The following is a 15,099-nucleotide window of genomic DNA, read 5'->3' as shown; positions in this document are numbered from 1 at the left end:
CGCTGCTCCCCTCAGCAGTGTACTTCGTCCATCTGCCTGTTCTGCTCCCCCCTCTGTCTCTGGTGAATCCTCTCGCCCTCCGCATCTCTGGCCTGTACCCCAGTTCTATATGAATAAATAAATCTTTAAAAAAAAATTGAGTTTGCTAACATTGAATAGTTTTACTTTTGTGTTTTAATTTTGCTTGTTAGTGTGCTAAATAAGCCACCCAAGTAATAATGATATAGCAGGGACACCTTCTCAGTTTAGAGCTGATGTCTTGGCTCCTCCCTAAGCTAAGGTAGAAAGTTGTAGCGTTAATTGATTTAATGGAATATGTGCTGTGTGTTCACATTATAATTTTTGTTCATTGTTTCTTCCTAAAGATTAGAATGTAATTGTCAAACAGTATCACAAATCACAAAACATCAGTCTCATTATTATTACAGCTTTTTTTGATGCTACAAAAGCAACAAAGAATTGGGGGAGTGTGCTGAAGAGAGATCTTGATTTTATATAAATGTATTTTATATTCTCAATTCACAGAAGAATGTAGCTTATCTCTAGCTGAGACTAATTGTTCCTCTTTGAGACTAGTAGGAAAAACTCTCTACTTATCATTTGTTGCAGTTTAGTTATTCCAGTGCTTTGCCTGTCTTGGATTTATGATTGATCTCCCACATATAAATCTAAAAGACCTGAACTAACTTCAAGAAGTTCTCACTAAAACAATTAAATATTTGATCCTGCCTTGAGCCATTTCTATCTTGCAGTATCACCAGTAAAAATCACTTATTGCATGTAGCATTTCAAGTCTGTGAGGCTTATGGTAAGTTCATCTTAGCTCAGAAATCCATAGATCAGCAGTGTAAATATCCACATGTCACTTCTCACACCAGCTTTCATGAATAAGACATAAACTCTCAAGAAACCATGGTTTTTCTAATGAATTGGAGTCACCTATGTCTACTGCATTTATGACATGCACATTTACAGTTGGGGTCCACGGGAAGGACACCATTTCCTGGATAAAGCCACAGAGGGCAAATATTGTGCCCTAAATAACACTCTAGTTACTGTAAATGTCAGTAGAGGGAGTTTTTTCAACTTTGATTTAATGAAAGCCTACAGCAGAGCAAGCTGTTAGCACTTCTTAACGGCTTGTCAGAGTGAAGAGGGGAGATGAGGAGGGTGGAAAACATTTTTTCTGTAGACTTTTGTCTTAAAATTAAGTTTCAACAGGTGTTGACTAGTGACTTTACAGTTCCTTTACAGCTTGATGTCCTTTAGATGGTGAATTTGTAAGTTCCCTTCAAGGACATCAACCTGTAGTTTCATGGGATTCATGCAAAATTAGTTTGGTGTTTGCATCTTAAATCCGCTCACCTGAAAAATAAGCATATTAGATTTCTGGGCCCCCTATGAGGAAAATAAGATAAAGGAGAGGGGAGACAGGCAAACAAGCGTACTTGCGTTGTCGCTGAGGGCACAACCCAAGTAACTAGAAGCCATGTGCATGTTAATGGATGTCATCTGTTTTTTCTGAATATAGAAATCACTTGAAGCAAACACAGAGGAAAGTATATGGCACTTACTTCTCTAATTTTTTGTCATTTCTCATATGCATGAGTAAACATGTGATTTTGAAGGTTCTTACCACCCTTGGAAATCTCTCAACATTAGGCTGTGAGGAGGAAAGGGAGATAATCTTTCAAACACAGGGCAAGTTTACAGTCTCATTATCTTGAAGAGGAGAAGAAAGTTTCTTCCTAAATGATTTATAACTTGAAACATGTTGTCATGTTTTTGGTAGGCCTATTTTATTAATTCCATCGTTCTCTATGGCAAATTTCTAAAAAAAAGTAAATGTACCATTGCAGCAAAGTGCTTTCTCAATAGCATATTGTACTTATAATAGCATGATGGTAGATGTTTAGCCATATTGAACTTGGAGCCAAGCTCGTAGGAAAGCCTCTAATTGAATTATTTGCTAAGCACTGACAGACAGGATTTCAGGACAGACAAAGCTTTGCTTTCCCCTGCAGCAGCAGGTCGTGAGCAGTCAGCTCTGGAAGTTTGTCACTGGTTTTGAAGCTCTTTCACCATGGACTCTGGTGGAGCCTTCCCTACTAGAGACAAATCTGGGGAAGCAGGGGAGCTCCAGCCTTATTGTGTATTTTAGAGAAAATTGTTAACAGATCATGTTAAGTGCTTTGCTATAGATTACCAACATTCTTACATAATTCCTTTGTTATACTGAAAAGAGACATTGATAGGGAAAGGAAAACAGCTGTTTCGTCAGAGCCTATCCCAAGTCTGAAAGGTACTGTTCATGTTGACTTCTGGGAAGATTCGAATAAACCCCCATGTTCAGGAAGTTTTTTTGTAGAGCACTTGCATTTGAAATTAAAGAGTAATCAGATCTTGTTCTTTTCTTTCTCTTGCTCTCTATTTTTGTCTCATCCACAGCCTCTGCAATCCCAGATAACGGAAGAAGGTCCTGTCTAAAGCTCAAAGTCTTTGTAAGACCAACAAGTAAGTTCACAGAATGAGCATCAGAGGGTGGCTTCACCGCGCATGCTTTATTGTGTGGTCTGGTTCACAGCGGTAAAACTTTTTTTTTTTTTTTTTTACTGTTAAATCCTGTGTGGTATCTGTTTTGTATATCAACATCCATGTTTTAGTTTTCATCATATTTTTTCTCATCATTCATGATGCTTTTATTTGAAGTACACAGCAGTTGCTAACTTGTTGTTTCTTAGACTGTTGTATGTGCGTAGCCAATGGGAACAATATTGGCATTTGAATATATGCCACTGATTATAAACTAATCTCTAGAGAAATAAAAGGAAAAATAGAGAGAAAGAAAAAAGAAAGAAATGGGAGTTAAAGGGTGTCTTCACTAACATATTTGGCTGTTATCTCTATTTTTGTTATAGATAGCTGTATGAAAACTATAGGTGTTCATGATCGTGTTTTCGATGTTAACGACAAAGTAGAAAATTCATTAGAACCAGCAGGTTAGTATGCTTAGAGAATCTCTTTTAACAAATGCATCTCTCTCTGGTGCTTCAGTACTTTTTTTCCTTTCTTCCTTTCTGCATGGTGCATGGTATAGTTTCTGTGCTTTTTGCTCATTGCTAGCAATGCTAATATTACTTCTACCTCATTTTTCCAGTTTCTCTGTTTAATGCATGTTGGATAAAATATGACTTTTCTTTTTTTGGACATGGGTTGATATAATGCAATATCCTAATGTAGAAGCCCCATCAGAATGCTAAAATCTCACTACCTTTTACCATATCCTCAGAGCATGCTGGTGAGTCACTGTGAATATTCATGGATCTGTTTTCATAGAAGACAGAGGAAAACTCTGTTGTAAATGCTTATAAAGTATCAAGTCCAAATCTATGGATAAATTAAGAACTCCTGCACAAAATAACAACTAATTCAACATATTTTTCTCTGGAAATTCACATGCATCATTGAACTGATCTGAAGAACTTCATTTTATCTGAAATATTATTTGTGCTGTATGGTCAATGGCCATTGGTCTGGAGAAGAATAATTCTGTTACCTCCTAATCCCACAAATTCACACACCTGCTGCTTCCACACAGATATCAGTGGTCTGTTAAGCAAAATGTGACCTTTGATTACTGAGGCAAAATAAATAGTAAGGTATATTTTTCCTAGTACTAACTTCTACTCACTGTAAAGAAATCAAAATCCACACAATCTCTCACTGAAGCATTTACACTACAGTAAGCTACTCATTTAGTTACAAATGCAGTCTGGCTATTTAATGCAAGTGGATGATTGGGAGGGAGGAAGCCTCTGTGGTTGTTAGGGGTGGGAGGAACATCCCTCCACACCCCTGACACCTTCACAAGACTTCCTCTCCCCCCACACCCCAGTACCCCAATCCTGCCCCAGCACCACTCGCTTAAGATCTTCACTGGTTTCCTTTTCCATCTTCCTTGACCATCTTTCAGTTTAAGAAAAAAGTAATTTCCTCTTCACAGAAAGATGTGAGAATTTCATCTATAAATATATATATGTATATATATATTTACATATATGTATATATATATTTGCATTAGGACTTCGAGGTGCTAGAAATTGAAATATCTGAGATCCACTTTATGTTTTGAGTCTTGTTACGGAGACAACACTGTCCCTGAGCCTTAGAGAAACTTGGCTGAGGCTATCCGGTGCCCCAGGACATACAGTGACATACATTGTAACTACAGCAAGAGTTAGATTTTCCCCAGCTTTCTTGTTTTCTAAGGCAGACATCTTACCTAAGTACCTAAGTACAAATGAAGGCTCTCAGAAACCTTTGTGCTTCCCAGAAGATCCATTAGCCTCTTCAGAAAGGTAGAAGGAAGGAGTTCTGATGTGGGCCCATTGTAATTGTGTCCTGGAAATCTGGAAATATTATTGTGGCTTTTCTTGGCACCAGAGATCTCACAAGCTCGAGTATTTGCAAAATCCCAGTTAGATGGGATTTCTAGAAAGGGTCACAGAGTCCACACACTTCCTTGTATGCCAGAGACTTGTCCAGGACATAGCTTGAGCCAGAGTCAGATTTAATATTCTTATTTCTGGACACCCATTCCAAAGTTAGTAGGGATGTCTTATCTTGAGCAGATGTTAGTGATGTTCACAAAGAGAACTTCATCGTCTTGGCTTCTTCACTTTAGAGTCCTGTGTACAGGGACTGGCAGAAGAGCAAGGTGTGCTGGAAACATAAATGACCCCATGTTGTAATTTTGCAGAATCCATGCAGCATCTAGGTCTATCTCTCTAATTATCTTTCCCCATGTAAATTCCACTGCCTATGAAGCAAGCAAGAGGCTCTCTAGAAACAGAACAGGTTGCATGTTTTTCTCTGGTAATATAGGAACACACTGAGGATGATTCTATGAATTCAACTAGTAAGATACGAGACATTAAGATGCATTCTTTCATGAGTATATTTCACTTACTTTTAGGAAACTGGCTCATTTCCACTAAGCACTTAGTTTCCATGATAGCCAAAAACTTATGTACATGGAACTGATAGACTTGTGTTGAGGGGCTCCGAGTGTGTCTGGTGTTGGGGAGAGAACGTGTGGCTGCATGCGGAGGACAAACTCCTTGAGTCAGTTATGACTGAATTTCAGGGCTTTCTAAAGGTGGGCATATTCGCTACAGAAGTAAAACAAGGTTGAGCTACCATCCCTGTCAGGATGAATAGACTAAGAAATTTGACTTCATCTTATTCTTCAGAAAATTCAGACTTGTCTCTGAGTACCACTGCGTTCAGGGTTGAGTGAATGAATATTCACCTTTATCCAGGTCTGGGTACAAATACAGGCTTTATGAATCCAGCAAACCTGAAAGGATTCCACTGCATGTTCTCAACGATGTGTACTAATTCACCTGTCTTTGGAATGTATTTGTCTTTTTTATTTGCTTGCACACTCTGCCTGCCAGTTTCCTAGCATCAGGGATACAGGTTGATCTCAGGGCAGACATATGCCACATAATATGCTCCAAAATACAGCTAGTGATCTTTCAGTTAACCATTGAAGCCCCCATGTTGTGTAATCCTGTAGCCAGGAGGCAAGATTTGATTTGGCTTCGGAAGAGGAACATTTTCTCCTTCCAAGCCACAGTAACTGTAAAGGTGTTAGAAATTCTCTCAAGTTTCCATGTAATTTCCATTGGGATAGATTTTGCTTATAAATTTCTCCTTAGAATCTTGATATTGCTCAGATTTACCCAAATGACAGCCAGTTTTTCATTTTGCTTCTCGGAGACCATAGAATCTCTCGACACTGAAGACCTGTTTTAATCAAAGGCTGCTTTGTAGATGCCTGAGCCAGGAACAGCATGTTGCAGAGAGCAAAGAACTTGATGCCCTAATGGGTCAGATATTCTCCTTTGAGGGCAAGATGGTACTTACTGGTTTCACAGAAAAGACAAATGCCAGAGATCATGGGTGATTAGAGGGCTGAAAGGCACATTTAGCCTCATACTTCATGTAAGTGAAAAACAAAAGCTTTCCTCTCAGTGTCCTGCAGGGTCATTCACTGTGCTGCTGAGTGGGCCTGGAGCAATGGACAGCCCTTGTCAGCACCCTGAGGGGCAGGCCAGGGCGCTCACACAAGTACCTAAGTCTTTCTGGCTGCACACTTCCCAGCCTTACAGGGAAGAGGATTGGGTATTATGCTAGTAAAAATAAGATGGAGAAGAACACAATAGCGGTTGTAATTTCAGGTGAAAAAATATAAGTGGTATTTCAAAATGAACTCCGGAATCCTCAGTTTATGGTTCTCACACAGTTAAGCCTGGATTGCTCTGTTGTTCTGACTGACAACATATCGCTGCTCTTCAAAAAGTAATTTGGATTTTAATTCTAGGGCTATTAAGGGCATTTACTTCTACCTCCTGTTATCTATAGATTTAATACATTTGCAAGGCTGAAAAGAGAGGGGTAAAAAAAAAAAAGTGTCCACAAGTGTTTGACTACACTCTGCAGGTCTTTTCCTCTATAGCCGTTTAATTCCCCAATTTTGCTTCCTAACTTTTTCTAGTCTCCTAAGCTAAACCTGCCGCTCTATGCAGGTTTGCTAAGGTCCAGGAGAGGGGAGCAAATTTGACACAGGGATACAGCAGCTTCTGCACAAGGACAGACTGAAATAATGACAGCATTTCAGGGAAGAAGCCCAACATTTATATAGTTCACATTGGGAATGAATGTGAACGGAACTACTCTCCCGTGAGCAGAGCTGTGGCAGGACCCATTCTGTGAGCCTGAAAATTATCATTTTGGGGAAAAGTCAGGATTCCCTCACTATCCAAAAATAAAATTTCATAAGTTATTTTGGGAGTCTGGGAATGCTTAAAAAAAAAAAATTAAGTTAATAAGTAGCATTCCCAGGCCCCCAAAATAACCTACCAAATGGGGAGCTAAAGCAGCCTTATTGGAACATGTGTGGTGTGAACATTTGAGGCTAAAACTAGTTAATCCGTTAAGGGGTTCAGTCAAGTGTGGGGGGGCAGTCACTTGTGATGATTCCCTCTGCTTGACCATTGAGGGAATCCACCATCTCCAATTTCCTGTGAAAATTACACAGGAATTTCTGTAATGCTGAGTTTAAATCTATACAGAACCCCACAGTGGGCCCCCAAAAACATATAACTCAGAAATCATCTAGCCTAAAAACAAAGGCTAGGCCAGGTAACAGAAGAAGACAGAGGACACGAGTGTGGTGTGCCTGACAGGCAAGCCTCCGATCTGTCTTTCAGTACTAATTGCTGCAAAGCCCCTGTTTTGAAGTTAAGCCTGTTAATCAAGCAGATCAGCAAGGCTATCCAAAGTCAGAGGCAACCTCGTAGAACACTTTATAGCTAAATAAAAGAGGCTTAACTCACTTAATCCATTTTATTTAGAGGAAAATTTGCATCCAGTCTAATAATTTATGTGCCAAGCTTTGGCACAATAAAAATAAAAATAGTCAAGTTCAACTAATTTAATCCTGGAGATACAGGGTTTGAAATGGAAATATCACAACTGATTTCTAATCACAGGCAAACCAGTAAGCACTGGTTTATTGGGCATTATGTATAGCTTAGTTAAAATGTTGCTATTTTGGCATTTAATTTTTCATACTTGAAAATTCATCTAGCCAACCAACAGCTGGGCATTCAACACAACTCCTATGAAACCCCTAAAAATGAGGAAAGTGAGCAGCCCATTCTGGTTAACCACTAATATGCCAAAGCAACTACCTCATCCCACCCCTCCTAACCATGTTATTTACCCAAAGTGGGTGACTGGCTTCTCCAGTGACGTCTTGGCTTTAAATTTTATATTCTAGTATCTCAAGTAAGGTGTGTCTGGTAGCAAACCAAAGTAGCTCACCTGCCAAAAGTTGGATGCAGAGCACCCCCTCTCCCATTTAAGGAAAGCACTAATGTTGCTGAGAAAGTCCAATTTTCTCTGCCTCTCCTTTGTTTGCTGTAAATAATGAGTGATTATGCAGACATGAAAGTCAATGATGGCACAAGGTTCATTACCCTACTTTGCAGAGGGTGGCGAGGTCTGTTAACAGCAGGCTGCTGCAAGAGAGTTATTAAGGATGTGAAATCTCACTGGAATGTGTGCTTTCTATTTGAACAGATGACACCGTCCATGAGTCAGCCGAGCCATCCCGCGGCGAGAACGCTGCACAAACACCAAGGCTACCCAGCCGCCTTTTGGCAGTCCTACTGTTCCTCCTGGCGATGCTTTTGACATTATAGCACATTCTCCTCCCGTCACCTGTCACCGAAAACATCAGGGTCTTGGAACACCAGAGATCCACCTAACTGCTCATCCTAAGAAGGGACTTGTTATTGGTTTTTTGGCAAATGTCACATTTTTGTTTTCTTTCTTTCAGCCTGAATTCTAAGCGACAACTGGGTGTGGGGGGCGGAAGTAGTTGCTGCCTCCCTCACCCCATCCCACCCCAGGCCCTTGCCCTTGACTTCTTGCACCCCTTCCAAATTAAATGGACTCCAGATGAAAATGCCAAATTGTCCCAGTGACACCATGGTCGTCAGCCCTGTGCATTCTCCAAGAGCTCACCTCTGTTAGTGCACTGTGTCCGCAGTATGCGGGCAGGAAGAATAGTGGCAGATGCAGCCGGTGACGGCGAGGCCCCGGAGGGTTTCGCTCTCCATACAATATTTATGCCTGTTCATTCAAGACTGTAAGATGATCGCGCAGGGCATCATGTCACCATGTCAAGTCCAGAGGGGAGGTATTAAGAATAGCTATAATATTACACCATTTCCTCTAGGAGTGTATAAGTGAACAGGCTTCTAAAAGGTTGAGACTTTTTTTTTTTTTTTTAATCTGACTGTCTTAAAGCATTCTTGACAGTAAAACTTGTACTCTGGAAAAGAAGCCTTTTTTTTTAGGAGGCGGGTTGGGTGTTGGAATGCTAGCACAGAGCAAGCGTGAAAACAGAAAACTGGGTTTGGTGGGGGTGTGTATGCGTGAGTGCCTCTAATTTTTTTGGTGACTGGGCAATGCACACCAGGTTTGTTTTTTGATTTTTTTTTTCTTTGAATATAGATCACCATGGTGCTACAACTTTTTTTTTTTTTTTTAAGCTCAAAGAGGCATTTTTATGAATAAAGTGACCTTCCCCAAGGCTGACAAGCCAGGGTTGATGAGTGCATAATGGAATAGCTTTGGATACTTCTCTGGGGACAGTATGTATCAAGAAAAGGATGTCAGGCCAGAGGAGATGAAATTTGGCTTTGCTGGAGCACCAGTGTGCTGTGGCCTTTCCCCGACTCCCACTCCAGAACCCACGTTTTTCTCCACACTCCGCGCCTCTGGGGGCTCAGACACAAACCCCGTCGACCAGGAGAGTCAGTCAACACTATTTGGGAGGGCTTAAGGGAAATTTGGAATAAAAATTCCAAAGTTTGGAATAAAATATTCAAGTGTTGATTTTATATTCTTTCCCTTTCTGACACAGCCTGAAGCGTAGGGGGGAACATGTGTTTATCTGTGGGAGATAAACAAGATGGAGTCCCAAAGACTTTAACAAAATATTTTTTTAAAAATCCACTAGAATAGAAAATACATTATTTAGATATACTTTATGCTGAGAGTGAGTATATATGCTTGTCCTATTTAAACTTGTGAGAAAAAGTGGTATCCCTTGATACATTTAGAAGTATGGGGGCTATCTTGTTTCATTGTGGGGGTGGGGTGGAAGGAGACAAAGGGTGAGCCTGTTTCAGGAAAAGGCATGGCCCACCAGGAATGCTTCCAGTCTGATGAGGAAATGCACGCTTGGGGTTTCCTACTACTCATGAGGCTGTCAGGAACTTGGAACACCAAAGCCTAGACAGGGCAATGCGCCAGACCAATGGAAAAGACGCCTAGTTTTGTTTTTTTGTGTTTTTTTGTTTTTTTTTTTTTTTTGCTATTGCACAGTAGACAACACAAAACTACACCTTTCGAAACCAAACCAAAAATAAAATGTGATGCTCTAAGATGTGAAAATTTGGAAGCATTCCAGCAAAATGAGGATTTTTATATTTTTTAAACATGTCTGTAAAAAAAAAAAAAAGATGAGTCACACTATGGACAGACTTTATGAATGGGAATTTGCTAAGAGGTATGAATAGTTCAGAATTGGAAAAATATGAGACTGAAAGGTAGCTGTAAAGATTCTGCACCCTGGAGAGTTGTACACACGTTGAAATGTAATCTGGGTTTACCTGATACATTTGCAGTGGAAGTTACTGCTGGGTCTGTTCTTACTTGGAACCATGTGAGTGGGGTTGCCAGCCTCAAAGATACAATCAATCCTATTCCCCCACATCAGGAACTTCTCTGGAGTGGAGAGTGTTATCGGTACTCTCAGTGATATCCAGTAATACTTCTTTTTATTAATAGTTATGGACTTGTTGATCCAGTGGGATTTGGGTAGAGGCAGGGATACTTTCTAAAATGGATCAATAGTCAGAACCAAAATAATACTGCATGTTCTATAACCACAAGGAAATCAAATGATCCTGTACTGATTCCAGTTAGTCATAACTATGTTAGCAGTGCTAATTTCATTTTAGAAATGGTGACTTCTGTGGTTTTTCTAGCACTTGTCTCTAACAAATGATGAAATAATTACTCATGGCCCTCTCTGCCAATGTCTTTCATTTTTCACAGTGAAATTAGACCCCTTGACTTCACCGTTGTGCCACTACAAATTAAGTAAAAAGAAAAAAATTAGCAAGAACTCACCCCACCAGTAGACAGTGTGCTTCTCCACCTGTGACATACTTGTAGGTAACACTTGCCACGGAATTTTCTAAAGAAGATGATTGGTATCAGATAGTTTTCATCTTGTCCAAAAGTGCTGGTGGCCTTTTTTGTTACAACCCTGGGGGGGCTTAGGAGGATGTTGATGCAACTTTGTAGCAGCTTTTACTTTTCAAAAAACAATCAAAAGTCTGAAGGGCAGCCACAGCTGACTCTCAGCCCCAGTTAGTCAAACCCCAGCGACCTTTGCCCCTGGTTGCCAAGGGCTTTGCAACATGAAGCAGGGAAATAGGGATCTGTCTGTTTAGTGGATACCGTGTATCCTTTAATAGACCAGGTAACAGTTCGTGTTAGCTTAGACTATTGTTTTGTACTGTACTTTCTTGGGTGGCAGAGGAAAGAAAAGTAAAACATTAAAAAAAAAAACTGCGTTCTTTAAATTCTGTATTATTAGCGACCTCTGTTGTATATAGTGTTTGATAATAAAGTATTAATTTGATTCTTATGTCTTTTGTAAGTGAGAACAATAGTCTTTCAGGTACAAAACATGCATTGAGGCTTTGAAACATCCAATGTATACGTGACTGAGAAATGTCACGAACGGCCGAGACTCTGCTCCATACAGGACTCGCACGTGGTCATCGCCTTCCCAACCTTGACTCCATCATCTCGGGACCTGGGACAACATGGCTTTTTTAGATCAATATTTTGCCCTTACTGTTTTAAGGTCTGATGTTGGAGCCCTGTGGTGCCCCTCCCACCCTCCACCCACAGCAAGTTGGTTTGCAAAAGGTTTAGGGAATTTAGTAACGGTTCTGTACTTTGGTTTTTTATTTGTGGTGGTTTTCACGGACTGTTTCATTTCTCCCCAGGAAGAGACTTGCCAGTACCACATGCAGCCCACGTAGGGGAAAGGTTGCAAACCAGTCTGTCTAGGAAGGTGAAATGCAGGCTATTTCTCATTGTGTGACATTGTAAAAGGAAGAATCACCCAGTACCTGCGCATTTGCAGGGACTGTTCTCTGGTACCTTAGCAACTGCAGCGGCCGCTGCCACTTTTGTTAGTTTGCCCACTGTTAGGAAAACAGTGGAAACACCTCCCCTCCATTCATTGCTCCCAGAACTGTGGTCACTAATTTTCCTTTTGAAAACCACCTCCACCAACACCCCTGTTTGCCTACACCCCCTTTTATTTCTTATATATATATATATATTTTTTTGTCTCTCGCCTTCCTCCCGCATTTTTTTTCCTCTCAGAACCATGAATGGGCAGGTCTGTCTCTGGTTTGGCATCACTGAGTTTTTCCCATGCATTTGCCCCAGAGCTGCTCGGATGTGAGACAAATCTCCCCACAATGGGCTTGCTCCCATTGTCTGTACAGTTTAATAGATGCTGGCATGTTGGAGGTTACCCATGAGTCAAAATCCGCTTTCCATGCTTACCCTTGACACCCCATTGAAGCCACTCATTGTGTGTGCGTCTGGGTGTGAAGTCCAGTTCCGTGTGGTCCTGTGCTTGTACTGCTCTGCTTTGCAGTTCCTTTGCACTTACTCATCGAGTGCTGTTTTGAAATGCTGACATTATATAAACGTAAAAGAAAATGTAAAAAAAAAAAAAAAACCCACACACAAAACCAACCCATACAATCTGTATTTGTATATACACGTGTCCATACAAGTATACCTAAATAAAAATTAAAGATTTTCATCATTTTAATTGGAGCCCTCCTTCTACTTCTTTGTTCCTTGAATGACACCTTTATTTCAGGGGCTACTTGTACTCTGCTGATTTCTCAAATCTTTGTGGACAGGAAAGATAATACAACATGTATTAGAAAAGGCTTGAGAAGCTCAAAGAATGCAGAGTTAGAAAGTTTGTAGTTTGTAACATTCCAGTTATTCTGATGAAAAAAAGTGAGATTTCATCTCAGCCTTAAAATAGGCACTATATGCCCAGCATCCTAAAATGACTGAAATGCAAACATCAAATGCAAATTATTCTTTTACTTTGTATATATATTTTCACCACATTAAGACAAAACAAGTTCCCCCCCCCCCAGCAAATACACTTCAGAAAGAATTAATGACAGGAATGATAATAGTCACATCCATACAACCCAATACCTCAATTCTCCCTGTCAAGGAAGAATGAATGTATCACTGTGTGACCTTGGGCAAGTCACACAAAATCTTTGGTAGTTTCCTTATCAGTAAATAACAGGGTTGTATAAATGATTCGATTGTCCAAATAGTCCCTTGCTGGGCACTGTAAAGCTCACTTTGCACTTGAATGATGTACATGAATTTTTGTCTTTGATGATATTGCTATGAGCAGAATTTAAGATTTCATCTGCAGAGGGAAAAATCAAATCTCGGACATAACAGACACTTAATGCATTTCAAGACTTGGCTTTAATTATACCATATTCACATTAAACTCATTGAAAGCTTTTATTATACTCAATTATTTGACAGGGCACTAAACACTAATTACAACTTAATGTAACCTTTTTTGATAATGAAGAGTGACAGCTTTATAGAATAAGGAACAACTCATATATATTTTTTTAAGGATATACTGGACTGCCTATGTGGGATTTTTCAAATCAGAACAGCATTACGTTGTCATTATCATCTTCACCATCATCATCAGAAACATTTGAGTGACCATGACATTGTGCTCAGTGCTGCGCAGAATTAAAGTTAATATTTACAATCTGTACGTTAAGGTTTATAATTAAAGGTAGACATTATGTGTAAGCATAATAAGTAACTCTAGAGAGAAGAAAATACAAAATTCAAGTGGTTGTCATGAACATAGGGAAGAATTCTAAAAATATGTGTGAGGAAAAATATTCAGAAGGTTAAGTTCAGGAAGCTTTAAATTAAGGAAATCACCTCTACAAAGAGCCAACATGGAGTTAGGAAATTCTTAAAAAGAAAACAGGTTTAAAAAGTCATTACTAGTGTTAAGAGAACAGTAAGGTACAAGGAGTAAATTTTCATAGTGGCTACAAAGGTGACTGGAAATGGAAAAGCCCCGACAACATCTGAGTGCCACTGAAGCAAATTATGAGGATCTCTGTCCAGAGAAATCACTATGCCCTAAGGAAGTAGGAGACGTGATGAAAAGATGACAACTTCAGATTTCACTTTAAAGAGTAATCAGATAGCTGCTCCTGAAGCTGAGACTGTATCTACACTGAACTGTGAGCTCTCCAGGCCCTCAGCCAGGTGAAGGCTACATAACAATCAGACACGGGAAAGGGATAAGCATAGCATGTGCAAATGGAATAAACATTTGAAAGTGCTGGAGTCCTGGTTCCCCAAAGGAAAGCAGGACAGGACTGCATTGACACTATGAGTAATGTTACATGAACACTTAGTTTGGTAACAAAGCATTTTAAATACTTCCGTCATCAAAGGGGTTATATAAAAATAAGCAGAGGGAATTTTGGTGAATACATCACATATATGCATTTGAATCTCTTACTCCTATAACAATAACATCTTTTATCTATTATAGGACTATATATCATCTGGAAGTCAAAAAATAGTTCAAGATAATTCTGATGAATTGCTCATTGACCATTCCAGTGGTTTCTAAGGAACTGTACCCTAAAAACTGTTTTCTAGAGACTGTTTGCAAAGCTCAGTTTCATATTCTGCTGGTAACATAAGCATCCTTCAGAAAAGCATTAGGATTTCTGCACAGTCCCTCTGGAAAGCACTGTTTCTGAAAATGATTACAAATAACTAATCAGGCCAATATTCTCCTTCAGTTTGTAGTTTGATGCATATCATTATTAGGTGAGTGGCTCAGTTGTCAAAATACAGAGTAAGCCTATTTTTAAAATGGAGTTGTAACGGCTAATGACCACTGCGAGCATTAAATTGGCGATAATTGTTTGTCCTTTTCATACAAATGATAAATGAATGCACAAGTTTAAAAATATATAGACAGGGAATTGTTTTGCCCGGGTAATTAGGCGTCAAGACTAGAGGTTCATCTGCACTGGTTAGCCAGTCTACCCTAAAGAAGTGAGGATGCCAACACGAAATGATGGGGGGCAAGGAGGGTGCGTGGGGGACCTGGGTATTTGGGGTAAAAGCACTACCTCACTGCCGTCAGTCAGAGTTAACACTGAAGAATTCGATCTAGTGGGTGGCTCTCGCAGTCAATAATGGTGCTTTGAAATATCCTGGATTTTACTCATGATTATTCAAGCAAGAACTTCATGTCACTTGGTAACACACGGATGCTTGTCAATCTTGACAAGAACACAAAGAAAGGGACCAAAAAGT

The 15,099-nt window shown here is 39.8% G+C and overlaps 1 protein-coding gene across 1 annotated transcript in view; it reads left to right on the top strand.

Annotated features, from left to right (window-relative positions):
- Positions 1-12,410, top strand: part of EFNA5 (ephrin-A5) — a 272,475-nt gene extending 260,065 nt beyond the window's left edge. The window contains exons 3-5 of the mRNA XM_004678362.2: positions 2,449-2,514; positions 2,919-2,999; positions 8,152-12,410. Of these exons, the coding sequence (XP_004678419.1) occupies positions 2,449-2,514; positions 2,919-2,999; positions 8,152-8,273 (269 nt within the window). The 3' untranslated portion in view covers positions 8,274-12,410. The remainder of the gene's footprint in view (positions 1-2,448; positions 2,515-2,918; positions 3,000-8,151) is intronic.
- The last annotated feature ends 2,689 nt before the right edge of the window (positions 12,411-15,099 follow it).

Source organism: Condylura cristata, unplaced genomic scaffold, assembly GCF_000260355.1.
Source record: "Condylura cristata isolate star-nosed mole 26May11 unplaced genomic scaffold, ConCri1.0 scaffold00007, whole genome shotgun sequence".
Taxonomy (NCBI): domain Eukaryota; kingdom Metazoa; phylum Chordata; class Mammalia; order Eulipotyphla; family Talpidae; genus Condylura; species Condylura cristata.
Note: the sequence above shows the minus strand (reverse complement) of the source record. Positions and strands in the feature narration are given on the sequence as shown.